The following is a 16,448-nucleotide window of genomic DNA, read 5'->3' as shown; positions in this document are numbered from 1 at the left end:
CACACGCACTGTACACGCTCGTATTCTCACACCAGGGTTACCCTGTGTGGTAAAATCACACACAGGGCTCGTTTGTTGGCACCTCACACCAGTTTCCCATGTTAAACGATCTTTTCCCACCTCACACTTCTGTGTTTCTATTCCTTCTCCACCTTCCCGTGTGTGAGGAGCCCCACGCATTACATACAAAATGCTTCATGTGTTTGTCTCCCACATACTTGAGTTTGTTGTGCTTGTGTTGTGAGCATCTCATGCACTGCTCTTTTGTGACCTCGTGCGGTGTACTCGCTTGGAAATGTTTCTCACAGTTTTCAAGTATCTCCCTCGGGCTCTCGTGCTGTGTTCATCGCAAACACCACACTTCTGAGTACCACCCACACACAGCCACCTCGTTCTGTATATCGAACTATGCTCATCATTGTGCATTTCCCGCTCCACATCAGGGCTTCTCGCGCGTGTACCTGTATCTCACACACGCCCGCACATCCTAGCATCTGGCATGCTGCAAGCTTTTCATATTTGTAAGGTTCTCGCACCGTGCGTCTCCTTTTGCACCTCACTATGATACAGGCGTGAGGCGTCTCATAACTCACTCACCCTCACTCACACTCACTCACACTCAGTCACTCTCACTCACACTCAGTCACCCTCACTCACCCTCACTCACCCTCAACCCCTCACTCACCCTCACTCATCCTCACTCATCCTCACTCACCCTCAACACCTCACCCTCACCCTCACCCACCCTCAACCCCTCACCCTAACTCACAATAACCCTCCCTCACCCTCACCCTCACTCACTCTCACTCTCACTCACCCTCAACACCTCACTCACCCTCAACACCTCACTCACACTCAACTCCTCACTCACCCCCACCCTCACTCACCCTCAACACCTCACCCTCACACAGTGCAATAGGTCTCACAGGATTTTTAGTTAAAGCTTTTACAAATGTTTATTGCTTTTTTGATTTGTAATTCTTTAGCATTGGCTACAAAAAATAAAAATGCAAAAGATTTACAACAAAAAACCCATAAACAATTCTAAATGCACTAACTCTAATGCTGCGAGACCTATTGCATTTCCAATGCTTGTTATCTACATGGCTCTGCATTGTAAGTGTGGAAATTGTCACAAAATAAAACCGCGTTGGGCAAGGGCTTATACGGACATCATATCCGGGAGACAACGTCAATACAGAGTTTGCACGATATCCTCTGGCGATGCTTGGAGGTACTCCTGGCAAAATTTCCGGATCTAGTCTGGCGCCTGGGGAGGGATGATTTTAAGATAGGGGCTCTGCGGCTAGATCCTGTCACTACCAGATAAGGCATTATCGAAGGTAAGTAACTTGTTTGTCCTTTCATACATTTATTGGTCATTAGATTACGTAACAATTGTCTGACCTAGGTCCTGTTATAAGTGAAACTCCTGTTTTATACACATCTTCTGCGCTTCTCATTCCTCCAGCCCTGACAGTGCAATCATGCCCATTAGCCATGCTCCCATCTACTTTTAAGGTCACTGCCCCCCTTGTACTTCACTTCAGCCTGCAACAGCAAGTTTCATTTGCCCTCCCAGCATGTGAAATGTGCCTCGCATCCCATCTTGCAGAATTGCCCCCGATGAGAACAGAATGGGTGTGATTTAAATGTTACTTCGAAAGTGTTTTAATGATTTTATATTTGTTCTTCTAAGAAAATTGTGTTCGAGCCCTCCATAATGATATAAGGTCAATTTGTAATTAGTTGTTTTTCATCTATTTCCATCACTAGAAAGTTCATTTTAGATGCAAACTAAGGAACATTTAATCTTTTCTTTCAGAACTGCAGAATTTGCTCAGAGTGTAGCACCAGGACCAGCAGCCAGTGGCATCACAACTGTTTAGTATGTGACAGCTGTTACCAGCAACATGAAAACTTGCCTTGCCCTTTCTGTGAAAAATCATACCACCCAGACCTGCGGAACAATATGTTACATTGTCAAATGTGCAAAAGGTAAAGAATAAAGACCGAACTTGTCATGAATTTCTCAAATCATTTCATATTGGGTGAAAATGCGAAAGCAAAGTACTAACACTAACAAGCAAAAAGCATATAGAAAGCATCCTCTTGTAATTGTGCTGTCATCTCAGCAGTGCTAGCAGTGAACCCATTGATGAATATATTGCCTGTTTTTAACGCTGGATAAATGCAATTAGAATGTCCTCACAGTATGCTTTTAGTATCAAACATCAATCAATCAATCAATCAATCAGGCAATTTATAAAGCGCGCTACATACCCGCGAGGGTCTCGAGGCGCTGGGCATGAAAAAGGTTTTGCTATTTAACATCATTACTGATTGTTATAATATTTTGCAATGTTGGGTCCAGCTTCAATAGGAATTTGTTTGTATTCCCACAGGCTCCAAACTATAAATAGATATAGGGTTTAAACTGCATAGGCTTTTATATGATGTACACATTCACATGCTTTTAAATAGTCTGATATGTTGTGTAACTATCTACTTTCTTTCAATTTTTTTCTTAATATCTACTAAGCTGATTAAAACATTGTGATTACTTTAGGTGGATTCATACTGAATGTGACAATTGTACAGAAAATGAAACCGATCCGCTCCACAATAAAGAATATATCTGCACTATTTGTAAGCAACTAGACCGGGAAGGAGAGGAGATGGAGTCCTGTCCAGAGACGGCAATTCCAGAGATGGTGCCAGTGTCTGATTCAGGTACTGGGAACGTTTTCATAGTTTCATTAAATTACAACTTTGCCAGGTGATGTGCAGAAACTGTTAAATATCTTCTTCTCTTCTTCATTAGGTACACATAGCTGCACCCGCCAAAGAATCCTCCATAGCTGCCACCAATTGCTCTTTAAATTGTATATCAGCGTTGGCAGTTCTGTTCTACTAAATCTTTCCTTTCAAACCCTTTTTAGGGTGAAGCTTGCTAGGCCTCATAGTTGTCTGGTTGTCAAGGACTTATTGGAGGACCTGTCTATAGCTGACCTGGCAAGCAACTCCACCCATTACGTTCCATTGGCATAATGTTTTGCCAGTCTTATTTTCTTGCTTTCTGTTCAATGATTTTCATTTGTTTTCCCAACAATGTAGTCTTAGTCCCTGCAGTGGAGTATAGCCTCTTTACCAGCTCTCTGATTCACTCCTTTTATACGTCCACAAGTGTCTGCATTTCAGGGCCCTTTTCTTCTTTTTCTAAAAGCATTCCATGAGAGTGCATGTGTTTCCTCAGTTCTCTGTTTTCGCACTTCTCCCAACACATTACTTTTCAAAGAAGTGAGAGTGCATGCATTTTTACCATTCAGCGTGTTTGTCCTATTCTCTCACTTATCACATATCTTTTCATGAAATTACAAAATGTCATTTTCTGCAACTTTGTTCTAAGAGCCTCTCTTACATAAGCTTACACTTTATGCAATTTCGCCCTTCAAGCTGCTCTCCCGTGAGCTTTAACTAGGTTTTCCGTTCTTGTTTGTTTTCTTTCCCTGTGTGCCTTCTTTTTGCTTTTGCCTCCCCTTTGTGTCGTTTGACCGCTTACCATCCTGTTGCTTCCATGCCGTCTGTGATTCTGCCCTCTGTTGCTTTCCCCTACCTGTTTTCTCCTCCCTACCCCTGCGTACATGCTTATTGTTTGCCCATACAAATGCAGCAAGCTACGTAGTTTTTTTTCTCCACTTTATTAGCCATTCTGCACAGCATCCAGAATGTGAGACCTATTGACTTTGCCACTATCTGTTAAAGAGAGTCCTAAGATTGGGTAGTCCAACTTTGAGTGTACACTTCAGATCCCCCCCCCACCCCCCCATTTTTAGGTCGAGCGTCAGCGAAAGACCTATTGTCAGCCGTATTTGGGAATGTGGACACGAGAGGTGCACGAGCGCAGATTTGACCTCATGGGCGCGCACGCCGCCGTGCCCCTCTCGTGCCTCACATTCCCGTGCGCACACAGCCAGCCCCCACACCCCTGAACACATACCACACAGGCACACAGCCACACGCATACACAGACACACACACACTGCATACACACACGCACCCCCCTTAAACAGACCCTGCATACACACACGCACCCCCCCTTAAACAGACCCTGCATACACACACGCACCCCCCCTTAAACAGACCCACGTGCACACAAACAGACACACGCACAGACACACTCGAAAAAAAAAAACACAGACACACGCGCGTACACCCCCACCCCTCACCGGGCTCTTTCGGCGTGTTCCGTGTCTCCTCCGCAGCGCTGGTCTTCACCCGGGCACCCAAGAGGAAGAGGTGTGGCGCCGCGGCCAGGGCGACTGACGCTGGAATCTGGGGACCACGGTTCGATCCCCGGCTCCGGCGGCAGGTTAGCCCAGCACCATGTGACTCTGGGCAATAGCTCGCTTAATCTTCCCGACGGCCCCCAGCGCCTAGAGACCCTTACGGGTGATTGTGCGCTTTACAAATGTGGACTTTACTTTACTTTACTCCTGGGACCCGGGACTTCAGATGCCGCACTCCGCTTTGGCGCCGGGGCTCGGAGCCCGCATGTGCGGGCAGCCCCCGCCCTCTCACTCAGCCTGGGCTGCTTTCTGACTACTGAAGCACTCTTGTACCAATGCCTGTCTAACCGCAGGGGCGAGCATTCACAGTATGTCGGGCATCTGAGGAAACGCCATTTTTATTCATTTTTGTGGACGTTTTATATAGCACGCACTCAACCAGAAAGTATCAGAGCGCTTTACACGAGATTAAGTGAGTTGCCCCGAATCACAGGATGTTGAGCGTCCCTGCCAAGACTCGAACCCGGCACCCCAGCTTCGAGTTCGACCGCTCTTGCCATTAGGCCACATCCTCTCTATTGTTCCTGCCACTGGATTACCAGAACTGGTAAATGAAATATTACGCATAATTCAGAAGGAAAGGAGCAATAACACACAGACGCACTGAGTCTGCATTCCTTTCTTCATTTAAATGTGTGAAATTGACACCAGCGTTTCATTGATGCTAACTGGCATTCCCCCGCAGTTAAGTGGTATTACCGCATTTTTTCACGCATTAGTACAATTTTTTTCTAAAGCTGCATTATTATGTTAAATACATGGAAACCTCATTTGCATCCGTAGCACAAGTTTTAACATCTCCAAACTAGCTTTAAATGAAAGCGCAACTCACTGTTTGCCTAGCCCTCCACCTCTATCACTACTGCGCCTGCTTCAACATTAGCCCCAGTAGGAGCCGAGGGCAAAATGCAGCCACCCATTCCGCCCTTAACACTTACCACCATATTGGCAACTCCCCGCCCCCCCGCCTGCACTTTCCGGCCGCTTGCCTTCTGTCCCTCGTCTGCCCACACGCCACTGCAGCACCGAAATCTCCACAAACACTGGTGTGCCCAATTTTGTAATTCTGTAGTTACGATAATTCGATACCCATTCAGGCTAAACAAAATTCAGCATATTTAGTCATTCAGTGTGATGTACCACGCCAATAGTTTAAACTTAAACAGTGAATGACTTAACTCATGCACCCATCTCCCAGAATCCCTTGTGTAAAGGGACCTTACTAATGAAGCAGTGGCGTAATGCAAAATAATGCCCCCAGCACAATCTCATGTGGGGCCCGAAGTTTGCCATATCTCGCAGAAACACATTCACATTAAGTTGTTCAGAACATTCTGACCATTTGGGGCCACCTGCTATGAATCCTGTTGAAATTTCGAATTATTTGAAGCCAATTCTTGGATGTCACATTTCTCACACGTTTTCTAATTGGCTGCCTGATTTTTGTTTCCAGTTTTAAATACATAATAAAAGTTTTGCAGTCTGTCTCATAATTATATAGCCGCAGTAAGTGAAGCATATGTAATTTTAGAATCACCTAATGAGCCCCCCTTTATAGTGAGATCCGCTTTTTTTCAGATAAACAACAAATGACGCCAATTAAGGACCGAGATCTCCACGCACACACACCCCCAGCCGTCAGTGCAGGCTTTCACCAGGCACACACACCACCAGCCGTCAGTGCAGGCTTTCACCAGGCACACACACCCCCAGCCGTCAGTGCACACTTTCACCAGGCACACACACCCCCAGCCGTCAGTGCACGCTTTCAACAGGCACACACACCACCAGCCCTCAGTGCACGCTTCCACCAGGCACACACATCCCCAGCCGTCATTGCACGCTTTCACCAGGCACACACACCCCCAGCCGTCAGTGCAGGCTTTCACCAGGCACACACACCACCAGCCGTCAGTGCACACTTTCACCAGGCACACACACCCCTAGCCGTCAGTGCACACTTTCACCAGGCACACCCCCCCCAGCCGTCAGTGCACACTTTCACCAGGCACACCCCCCCCCCCCAGCCGTCAGTGCACACTTTCACCAGGCACACACACCCCCAGCCGTCAGTGCACACTTTCACCAGGCACACACACCCCCAGCCGTCAGTGCACACTTTAACCAGGCACACACACCCCCAGCCATCAGTGCACACTTTCACCAGGCACACACACCCCCAGCCGTCAGTGCACACTTTCACCAGGCACACACACCCCCAGCCGTCAGTGCACACTTTCACCAGGCACACACCACCAGCCGTCAGTGCATTACAAATGCTATAGGTGTCACATTTGCAAAAGATAAAAGTGTTGGCATTGTAAATGACAAAGCTATTAATCTCGCTATTTTCAAAACCAACACATAATTTAAAAAAATGTGTCATTTACAAGACCAATAGCTCAAACTTTCCTAATGCGAGACCTATTGCATTGCAAATGCTTGTTATACTTCTCTCTAAGTTGCGGAACTAGATCTGTATCAGGGTGACCAGTGACACCAGTCAATCTGTTTACCCAATTCTTCTGTGTATCTCAGTTATCATGGACCTAAATGCATGCCATATAGGTAGGGTATCAAGCTAAGAGTTATATTACCAAAATCTGAATTATGTTAATCTTTCTTAGCTGGCTAACCTCTGTATCTCTGTTTGGGGAACAGCCATCTGGTGCACACCTGTACTCTGTTTAATACCAGTAGTTTAAGGTTTCTCTAGAACTCAAGGCTTGCAAGTATGGTATGAGTGCAAGATCTGGTAAGAATCATAGGATGTCTTCATTGTGAGGACGATTTTCTCTTTGGGAGGAATAGGATAAGAAGTTTTTGGAGTGTGAATCTTTGCTGAATTCACATACTGTTTATTATTCCGCCATCTAGTGGTTGTGTCTGGAACTCTCCTCTTGTACACTAGTGCTTTTTCTTTTTCATAAGAATGGAACATGAGGATAAACGTCCACAGGTATGGTCAACAAAATAAGGTGCTGGCGAGTCTCTAACAGACTCTAGAACACCAAAAGCAGCCTCATCGCTAAAAATCTTGCTGACCGAAGGCAAGCGGAGGCTGAAAGAGACTCTCGGATCCCACACCAAGGACACCGCAGGCAGACTGGCTGCCGAAAAGACGCCGGGGTCGAAGGACGACCGAAGTTGAGAGCAGACATAACAAGCATTTACAATGCAATGGTTTCGCCTTTGGAAAAGTTAGAGCTATTGGCATTGTAAATGACAACTTTTGTATTTGTGTTGGTTTTGAAAACAGATAAATAAATGGCATTGTCATTTACATTGCCATTAGCTTAATCTCTCGCAAATGTGAGACCTATTGTACCCTACGGACGAGCTCAGCAGACAGCAATTACTACCACACACACACACACACACACACCCAGAGCCGCACATACACCCACACCCACACACCCAGAGCCACACACACAGAGCCACACACACACCCAGAGCCACACACACACCCACACACCCAGAGCCACACACACACTCACACACCCAGAGCCACACACACACACACACACACACACACCCAGAGCCACACACACACCCAGAGCCACACACACACCCACACACCCAGCGCCACCCCCACACACACCCACACACCCAGAGCCACACACACACCCACACACCCAGAGCCACACACACACCCACACACCCAGAGCCTCACACACACCCAGAGCCACACACACACCCAGAGCCACACACACACCCAGAGCCACACACTCCCCCTCCCCCCACCTCAGCTACCGATCCCGAAATTAGAGGAACCGTTTGGAACCACGTGTCCTGGAGGCGACAGGAAAAGTGGTGTTTATCTGATATTCCAGTATTTTTTTATTTTTTTTAAAGAACCTTTATTGTTATAGTACGGAGATACAAACATGGGCCTACAACCACTCCGGCCGGCCGCTATACAAATCGATGAACAAGTAATGCAGTATAAAAACATACAGCGGTCCGGATTTCAAAAGCTGAGTAGCATCCAGGATATATCAGATAATTAAGTACCATGCGATAATAAGGATCTGAGACGGTTCATTTTGTAAGAACGAAAAAGGAAGTGAAAATCAATGTCGCATAATCACACACATCCCTAATAGAGCTAACTAAAAGCAAAAGATTTCACGCAAGCGATGTACACAGAGTGAGAGAGACGGGGGAGGGGGTACATGAGTCAGGATAGATGTAATAAACACAAAGCAATCATGGCGAACTAGCCCCACCACTCAAGACAAAACACAATAAGAGAGACATGGAAGACGACGACATCGAAAAAGGAAAAGGGCAAAGGGCCATAGAAACGAAGATAGAACAAATAACAAACCCCGCCCCCAACCCTGCACCCCTGCAAAAGGCTACGGCCTACCCCCCCAGCAGCGTGCCTGTCGCCCTAAATAAGAGACCCGAAATACAGAGAAGAAAAAGAGAAAAGGAAGAGAAAATATACAGGAGAAGGGCCCTCGATCTGGTTATCCGGCCCCTCCCACCTCCGCGTGCAAAAATCGTATAAACAGTAATGGTAAAAGAAGTACAAATAGCAGCAATCACTTATAACGCAATCAATGACATCCCCGCTAAGTGCCCCTCAAGTCGACATCAACCAACCATGAGTCCCTCCATGTTCCAAGCAAATTCACCCCTGACCTCGTCTGTCAATAGTACCAACGTTGAACCATCCCTCAAACGGGATACAAAGTAGCACAAAGGGTCCGAGTGCACCGGGAGGGTCAGGCAGTGTCGCCGCTCCATAGGATCCCAGCCACCAAATTTTCGCCGATGATGCATGGCGGAAGTCCGATTGTGACAATGTCAACACCGCCAACAGTCTCAAGTCTGAACACAGTCCCGCCAGACACGGAAAGGGAAACACACGATGCGGGAAGCGCCAAAACCCCGACGGGGCCGCCCAAGCCGTGTATCGATGCTGTACCTCCACTTGCCGACCAGAGAAAGGCCCTGGTGAGACAACCACATGCGCCACAAGTGCATCCACAGCAAGCTCACGAGCCAAATCTATCCACGTCTCTAAGAATGTAGACTCATCCGGGGAATACGTCGATGAAGCAGAGGCAGACACATCGGCGCCTCCTTGAGAGCGATCCGTGCCGTTACAAGATGGCGGGACAACAATGGCGGCCATTCTTTGTCCCAAGTCTCGGGCCTCCCGGATCAGGGCTGTCTCTAGGGTTGTTAGTGCAGCCAGTATAAGTTTGGGCGTGGGCGTTTTCTCGCGTAGCCAGACCCCGGGATTCTCTTGTACACTGGTTTCTCTGCCCGGGTAAGGGGTGCACGGGAAAGTATTATCCGCCATTTCAGCCGTCACGTTCTCTTTCCCCCCCACCACACCTCAGGATCGGGTCCGACCCCCGGAATCAGCAGGATCCACAGCGGGATCTCAATAGTCGGGGCAGGCAGCAGAAAGGAGTGTCACCAAAAGGCTAAACAAGCTCCCTGCTGCCCGGGAGTCACCCACCGGTTCCCGGGGGGGGGGGGGGGCTGGTAACATAACCGGGTGTCACACCGAAGGGGAACTGGGCATCAAGGACTCTCTCCGTCCCAGCTATTGCGCACCTCCCGCAGGGCAACCCACTATTGGGAGTGGGTTGGTATCATCTCTTCCGGCTCGCAGATCTCAGGTTCTCTCCGACCGGCTTCCCATCGCAGCCAGAGGCCGCTGGTGTTGCAATCACGGCCGGACACTCTCCTCACTCGAGATCCCGGTCTCAGCACCTCGAAGGCCGCCAAAGAGACGGGGACATTTCTTCGGGTCTACTGCGCGGTGGAGCCTCAAAAGCAGATGGTAAGTGAATGCATTCCTTCACCTACTTAAATTGGCAAATACTGCTCAGGTTTATCGCCAGGATATATGTGCGGGGCGGGAGGGCTCACGGAGCCAAGCGGTTATGCAGCCATCCCGATCGCCATCTTGGCTCCTCCTCTGATATTCCAGTATTGATTGAAATAGGTTTCCAGATTTCATCCCTATCTCGCCATACCAGTGTAATCTCACCGGTGACTAACTGCGCCTCAAGAAAGCCTACTGCCACCCAAGGCCGTCACTCCCGGCAAGCCTCATCCCAGCATATCCTCCTCTCCTGCCAAGGGAATAGTGAAAAACATCTTCTGTGTATCGTGCAGCGGTACATCTGGTACAATAACGAAGCTTTTGTAGTGATTGACAAGTTCTTGAGAGTACGCCAGTAACTAAGTGAGCAAATGCATTCGCTGAAGATGTCTGTGTACAGTCAACCCCAAAACATTTAAAATCCGGAGGGGTTAACTCCGTATTTAATCTTTGTGAGGATGATACAAGGAAGAACAGGTCGCGTTGGAAGCCAGGTCAGTAGCCCACAGCCTCCGCTAGAGTCCTGGGCGTAGTGACGCGCCCCTCGGCAGCGTCACGCATCGCTCTATACTACAGGGTCTTCTACGAATGTTTATTGTTGTGGAGAGTCAAGGCTGGGTAGCAAGTATTTCAAGTTTGACGGCGGGGGAGGGGTACTCGTGTCAGCTTTTCATGATGGGAAGAGTCCCGGGTGGAACCGTTTCGTTGGGGGCGGCTCAGAGCATTCCATACGCAAGGGTGGAGGTTTATTACAACCAGCCCGCACTTCACAGTCGGGGGGCTGTTACATTTGCACTCCAGGCCTCGGCGTAGTTGTGATTGTTACAGTCCTGCGCTTTAGGGTTGCAACATCGAAGCACTGGGAGTCGAAGGGGTGGGATGACACGAGGCATCGCTGGGAATGCAGGATCATTACTCCCAGTATTAGAGCAGGCGGGGTAGTGGGTTGTCAGCCCAGAACTCAAGCATGGGGTGGAGTGTTTGTTGCTGAACTTGCTGTTGATCACTACAGATCTGGTCTTTGGCACTGGCGGGACCCGCCTAGAGCTGCCAATGCACCGGTACTATGACATCGCACTTGTTATCACAGTACGAGAGCAGTTACTACAGCCCCACATGGGATGACCGCTGCCTACCACAGCCGTCTGCTTCTGGCTGGCGAATGACCCTACAATCAGCACCCTACAATTATTTATTTATGTATGCGTTTTTTTTTATAGCGCGGCAGACTTTGCCCGAAGGTGTCAGAGCGCTCAATGATTCCAACATTCTAAGCTGCCTCCTTAAACAGATGCCTCTTCACCCCTGAAACACTCTCTCAACACCCCCGCTATTAGTACCCCACATCTAACTTTTAACCCACCCTTCTAAGATTCACCAATCACACAAAGAATTAGCTGCAGCTCTACTTGGCAGCCACGGTGGGCAGTACTTCAGGCACCCCCACATTCCATCGAGCGAGAGCACAACCGCTCCCTTTTCAGAAAGACATTCACCTAAGGATGGAATAAACCCTGCCACCACCCCCTTTCCAAAGGAACACCCCAGAAAATCTCACGGGAATCTACAATAAACAAGTAAACGGTCTCAGACTGATGAGATGGACCCTGGGATGCGTGCACTCAGACGGGCACACGGACAGCGGGAGGGGGGGGGCGGGAACGGGCTCACGGACAGCGGGAGGGGGGCGGGAACGGACAGCGGGACATCGCGCAACCCACCCCTGCAAAGGACACTTCCGAAATGGCGAAAACAAAGCTTAAAAAAAAAACAAAAAAACGCCCACAGCCGCATGACGTGGGCAAAAGCCTAACATTCTCGGGAACGCCCACGAATCTGCTCCGGCTATGACGGACAGATCTCTGTTTCAATGGCTAGCCTCCATTTATGGAGCTAGCCAATGGAACAGAGAGGCGGTTACCAAGCCACATACTGTTCTCATTAGATTTCGCCTGCGCAAAACGCTGCTTGCGCAGCTTTCGACAGGCGAAACCTAAAAAGGGTTGAGTGAAAATCTGACACCAGAGGCCTCAACGTCGAAAACAAAATTGACACCTACACTCGACATGGATGAGTGCGTGGTCCAGATCAAATGGAAGAAAAGGTGCCTCGAAGCTGAAATGGCCATGATCCTCCAGAAAGAGGAGTTCAACGCCTCTCTCTCCGACAATTCAGAATTCCGCTAAAAAGTTAATGAAGCAGACACAAGGGGGCAAGGACTCAATATAACTAAAACCTCCAATGATCACTGAACCACAGTAGGAAGAGGATGAAGAGATCTTATATGAGATAAGAGGGCCCAGAGTCAAAGAGGCTGCTTCAGGATACAGAGGGGTCGTAATGTCTCGAAACACAATCGTAGGACTTTGAGACAGATTTCCCAGATGAGGGTATGGACGCATACCTTTTGAGGCCGTCTCCTCCGGACGATATTACCATGTATAAGCCATTTATAACCAGCTCATAAAGAGCTCTGCAGACAAATAGAGTGTACAATTAGAGGAGGAGTCGCAAATGTTTTTATTAGAAACATTGCTACCCTCAAAGAACAAAAGTAAATACCTACCTACCTATCATTCCAAACATACCTGACCAGGGTAGAAAGGCATTCAAGGTACCTGCAACATGACCGTAGGAGACAGCACGCTCCGCGATCAAACATACGATTGATGATCACAATCATATGGGCCAAGGGTTGCATTTTAAGAAAAATTCACCGCATTAGTATTGCGTTCAGGCCCATTTCCCTCGACAGCTGGTATGACTCAAGAAAGCTGCTAGAGGTCGCCACAGAACAAAGTGTCCAACAGTGGTGCGGTGACAAGGTGTGATGCCCTGACGAATTTGCCGTTACTTTTGAGGCAGAGAAACATGTTGGCGATAGGTAATGGTATGCGATGTTAGGTACCAGCCTTTTTAATTCAACAGACCACGCCTCAAAATTAGGAATTAAAGTTTGCGAATAGGTGTGCCTGTTGATTTTAATCACACTATATTGTCACTAGCAGCTCTGTAGGTACTGCTCTTGCACACTTTCACTTCTTTGGTTTTTGTTTGGACACATCCTTGTTTTCATTTTTTGAATTGAATGATGACCAGTGATGAGAAAAGGGGCCCAGTCTGGTGAGTACGTGCCAGTTACCCCGAGGGTGGTGTTCCCGTGAGGTGTCATTCAATTCGCCACACATTTTTCTGGCAGATGTAATTTTTGGTGAATCTTTTCTAACACATTTCCAATTTTATTTGATGGATGCACTGTGTAGATTGAGTTTCCAGACATCCTGTGGTGTTCTGTGCGACTGTCAAGAGTTGTTGGCCAATATACCATAATTTCCCCCTTTTTATAAAAAAATGCTAAGATGTTGGACGTATTGCATTAAGATACCCCTGAAAAAATGAAAGTACAGAGGGTAGCGCACAATGATCACTGACATGAGACTGATCTGTTGCAAGGCACACTGACATTACTTGCGGCCATAAGACTGGGTTTTGTTGTTATTGATGGTTTTTGAGTGGGTGGCAACCCTCTTCTTGCTTTTCCCTCTGAGCTCCTCTTTGTGATAGACCTGCAACATGCAGATCAGTAACACCCAGGTCTGAAAAGAAATACATGCACTCCTTAAGGACTTGCCATATATTCGAGGTAATGTAACATCGGGCTCCATCATTGCAGCCGTTACTCGGAAAAAGGCATACTTGCCAACTGCCTCCGGATAAGGAGAGTAAAAAAATGGACATGGTGGGAAGAAAGTTTGAGGGGGGAGCAGCGACACAATGGCGCATATCCTAACTAATGCCCTGCTTAATAGATATGCATATCAGCACTGGGGCGCGATGGCAGCATTGATGAAACATCTGCCGGAGCAATATAAAAAAAGAACAGTATCCCTTGCAGAAAAGGGAGGAATATCGCCAACCCCTGTTTCGAATATGCACTAGATGCTGCAGGCACGGTGAGTAGACCAATGATGGCGATGACAACCCCAAAGAGACTTCTGGCTACGGGTGTCGGGCTTCAAACCAGCGGTCCATGCAATCATTAATACCCCCTTCAAAGGAAAACACCTTTTTAGGAGTCTATGGATGATAATCTGCAGCAGCTGAAGAAAGATAACAATACTGCAAAACCAATGGGAGCCCTACAGTTTAGGGGGGCAGCAAAGGTGAGGAAGTACACATGCCAGGAGCCCGGGGGTAGAGGCAGATTTCAAATTACCACCACACAGAGCTTTCAAAGCGCAAGCCAGACTCATATGCCAACACCACAGTGGTACTACCAAACACCACTGCAACAACCTTATACCGAAAGGAAGATCACAGTCACATAGAGAGACTGCTGCACCAACTGTCAAGTGACATAAAAAAAACAACACCCACACACAACACCTGTGGGGGAGAGGATAGAAGTATTCTTTCAGGAGTGGCAGAAGGTCTGTTCAGACAAGTGGATACTCCACTTCATCCGACAAAACTATTGCATAGAATTGGTCAACCACTCACCAGTACGAGGACCAAAGAAAGACATCCACACAAGAGAAGAAAGGACCTGGCTAAGTCAAGAAGTGAACTAATTGCTACAGAAAAAAGACAATAGAGAGTGCCCAGGAAGGAGATCAACCAGGGAAACTACTCAACATTTTTTCTGATACCAAAAGAAAACAGATCTCTATGTCCTATACAAGGCCTCTGTTTCTTTAAAAAAAAAGTTCAAAAAGACACAGAAATTCAAAATGACAATGCTGCAAGAAGTCATTCCACAGCTTCAACAGGGAGATTAAATGGCAACCATAGATCTAAAATATGTATATCTATACATCCCACTGAACCACAAGCACACCAAGTTCTTGCTCTTCATTTTAGACAGAATGCACTTTCAATCAAGAGTGCTACTATTCGGAATCAAATCAACACCCAGAGTGCTTAGCAGCAGTTGCTGCACACCTGAAAAGACAAGGGATACTTGTACACTCTTACCTAGACTGACTGGTAAAAGCAAACTCACTACACAAGTGCAGAAATGACATAAACAGTGATATTGACACTCCACAAAATGTGGTATTCCATAAACAGAAAAAAAAATCTTCACCCACACCAGAACAGGAGAAGACAATTCAAAATTAGCTTTATTCGAGATGTACTCATAAAAGCATAAATAAACATTCCACAATTTTTTACAAATGTATGTACAATGAGAGTTTTGCTGATTATGTACATATAAGTAGTCACAATAAAAACAATTCTAAAATTATTTAAAAAAGGAGTAAAATTTATCTTGAGTGCTATATACAAAGAGGCTATTATGGCAAGTGACAGTCAAACTTGTTACATAATCATGCTGAATAATTTTCTTAAAAACACAACAGACACTTAGTCGGTAATCACAGCCTAAGATTTTTGCCTTAGCACCCACGCCCATCCCAAATTTTTAGCAGTTGATATTGAAATGAATGGTAAAGTGCTGGTGCATATAAGTCTTAGTGCTTCGGCGTTACTGTTTGTACCCAGTGACTTACACATTGGGGATAACCACACACGCCTTGGGATTACAAACAAAAGGGAAATGAGCAATGGTTTCCTTATCTCACCCACAGGCAGGGCAGATATTACTATTTGCCCCAGCCCATCTACCAGTTAGCGACTTGAGGGGCAAGGATCCTGCTCTAAGCTGAAAATAGACCTTCCTATCCCCAGGTTTAGTGATGTTATCCCAATATGGTTCTAACCTGGGGATAAGCTTTGCCTCAAGAAATTCCTCAGCCATGGTTGAAGAACCAGTACCACTCCAGATACGGTATTCAATCTGCTCCCAATAGATCTCCTTTAGGGCACTTTTAGATGGAAAAGATTCTGTCGCAGGATTTTCCCATAGCATTGCCATGCCCATACCCACCAGAGAGTTTCTAAGTTCCCTTAGCCAACTGATCTGTGGAAGTCATCGAATTTTATGACATCCAGGAACCCTTCAGCAAAATGAGAGAGCTCCGGTGTAGTCCAAATCCTACGCCAGTATAGAATAGGGCGAAGCTTTGCTATATCCACGATGGCCTTCCTGCAAAGATCATATCTAAGTGGCTGTAATGGGGTACTCTGGGGAAGATCGGTAATGCTGCGAAATAACTTGTTTTCTGAAAGTGTTAATGGCCCCAGTTTCTCAAACCCCCACAGCTCTGTGCCCTAAAGCGCAGAACTGAGAGCTTTGGCTTCATAGACTTGGAGTACAGACTTTATCGGTTTTGTTAATGATTTTT

General features: G+C 47.0%; 1 protein-coding gene across 15 annotated transcripts in view; it reads left to right on the top strand.

The window, feature by feature from the left end:
* The window catches only part of KMT2C (lysine methyltransferase 2C), a 1,799,940-nt gene that overhangs the window by 589,638 nt on the left and 1,193,854 nt on the right, over positions 1-16,448 (top strand). For all 15 annotated transcript variants that reach the window (XM_078663231.1, XM_078663229.1, XM_078663237.1 and 12 more), the window contains exons 10-11: positions 1,826-1,998; positions 2,570-2,733. In XM_078663231.1, coding sequence (XP_078519357.1) covers positions 1,826-1,998; positions 2,570-2,733 — 337 coding nt within the window. The remainder of the gene's footprint in view (positions 1-1,825; positions 1,999-2,569; positions 2,734-16,448) is intronic.

The sequence above is a fragment of the Lissotriton helveticus genome, chromosome 10, assembly GCF_964261635.1.
Source record: "Lissotriton helveticus chromosome 10, aLisHel1.1, whole genome shotgun sequence".
Classification (NCBI taxonomy): Eukaryota; Metazoa; Chordata; class Amphibia; order Caudata; family Salamandridae; genus Lissotriton; species Lissotriton helveticus.
This window is presented reverse-complemented; position numbering and strand designations above follow the sequence as displayed.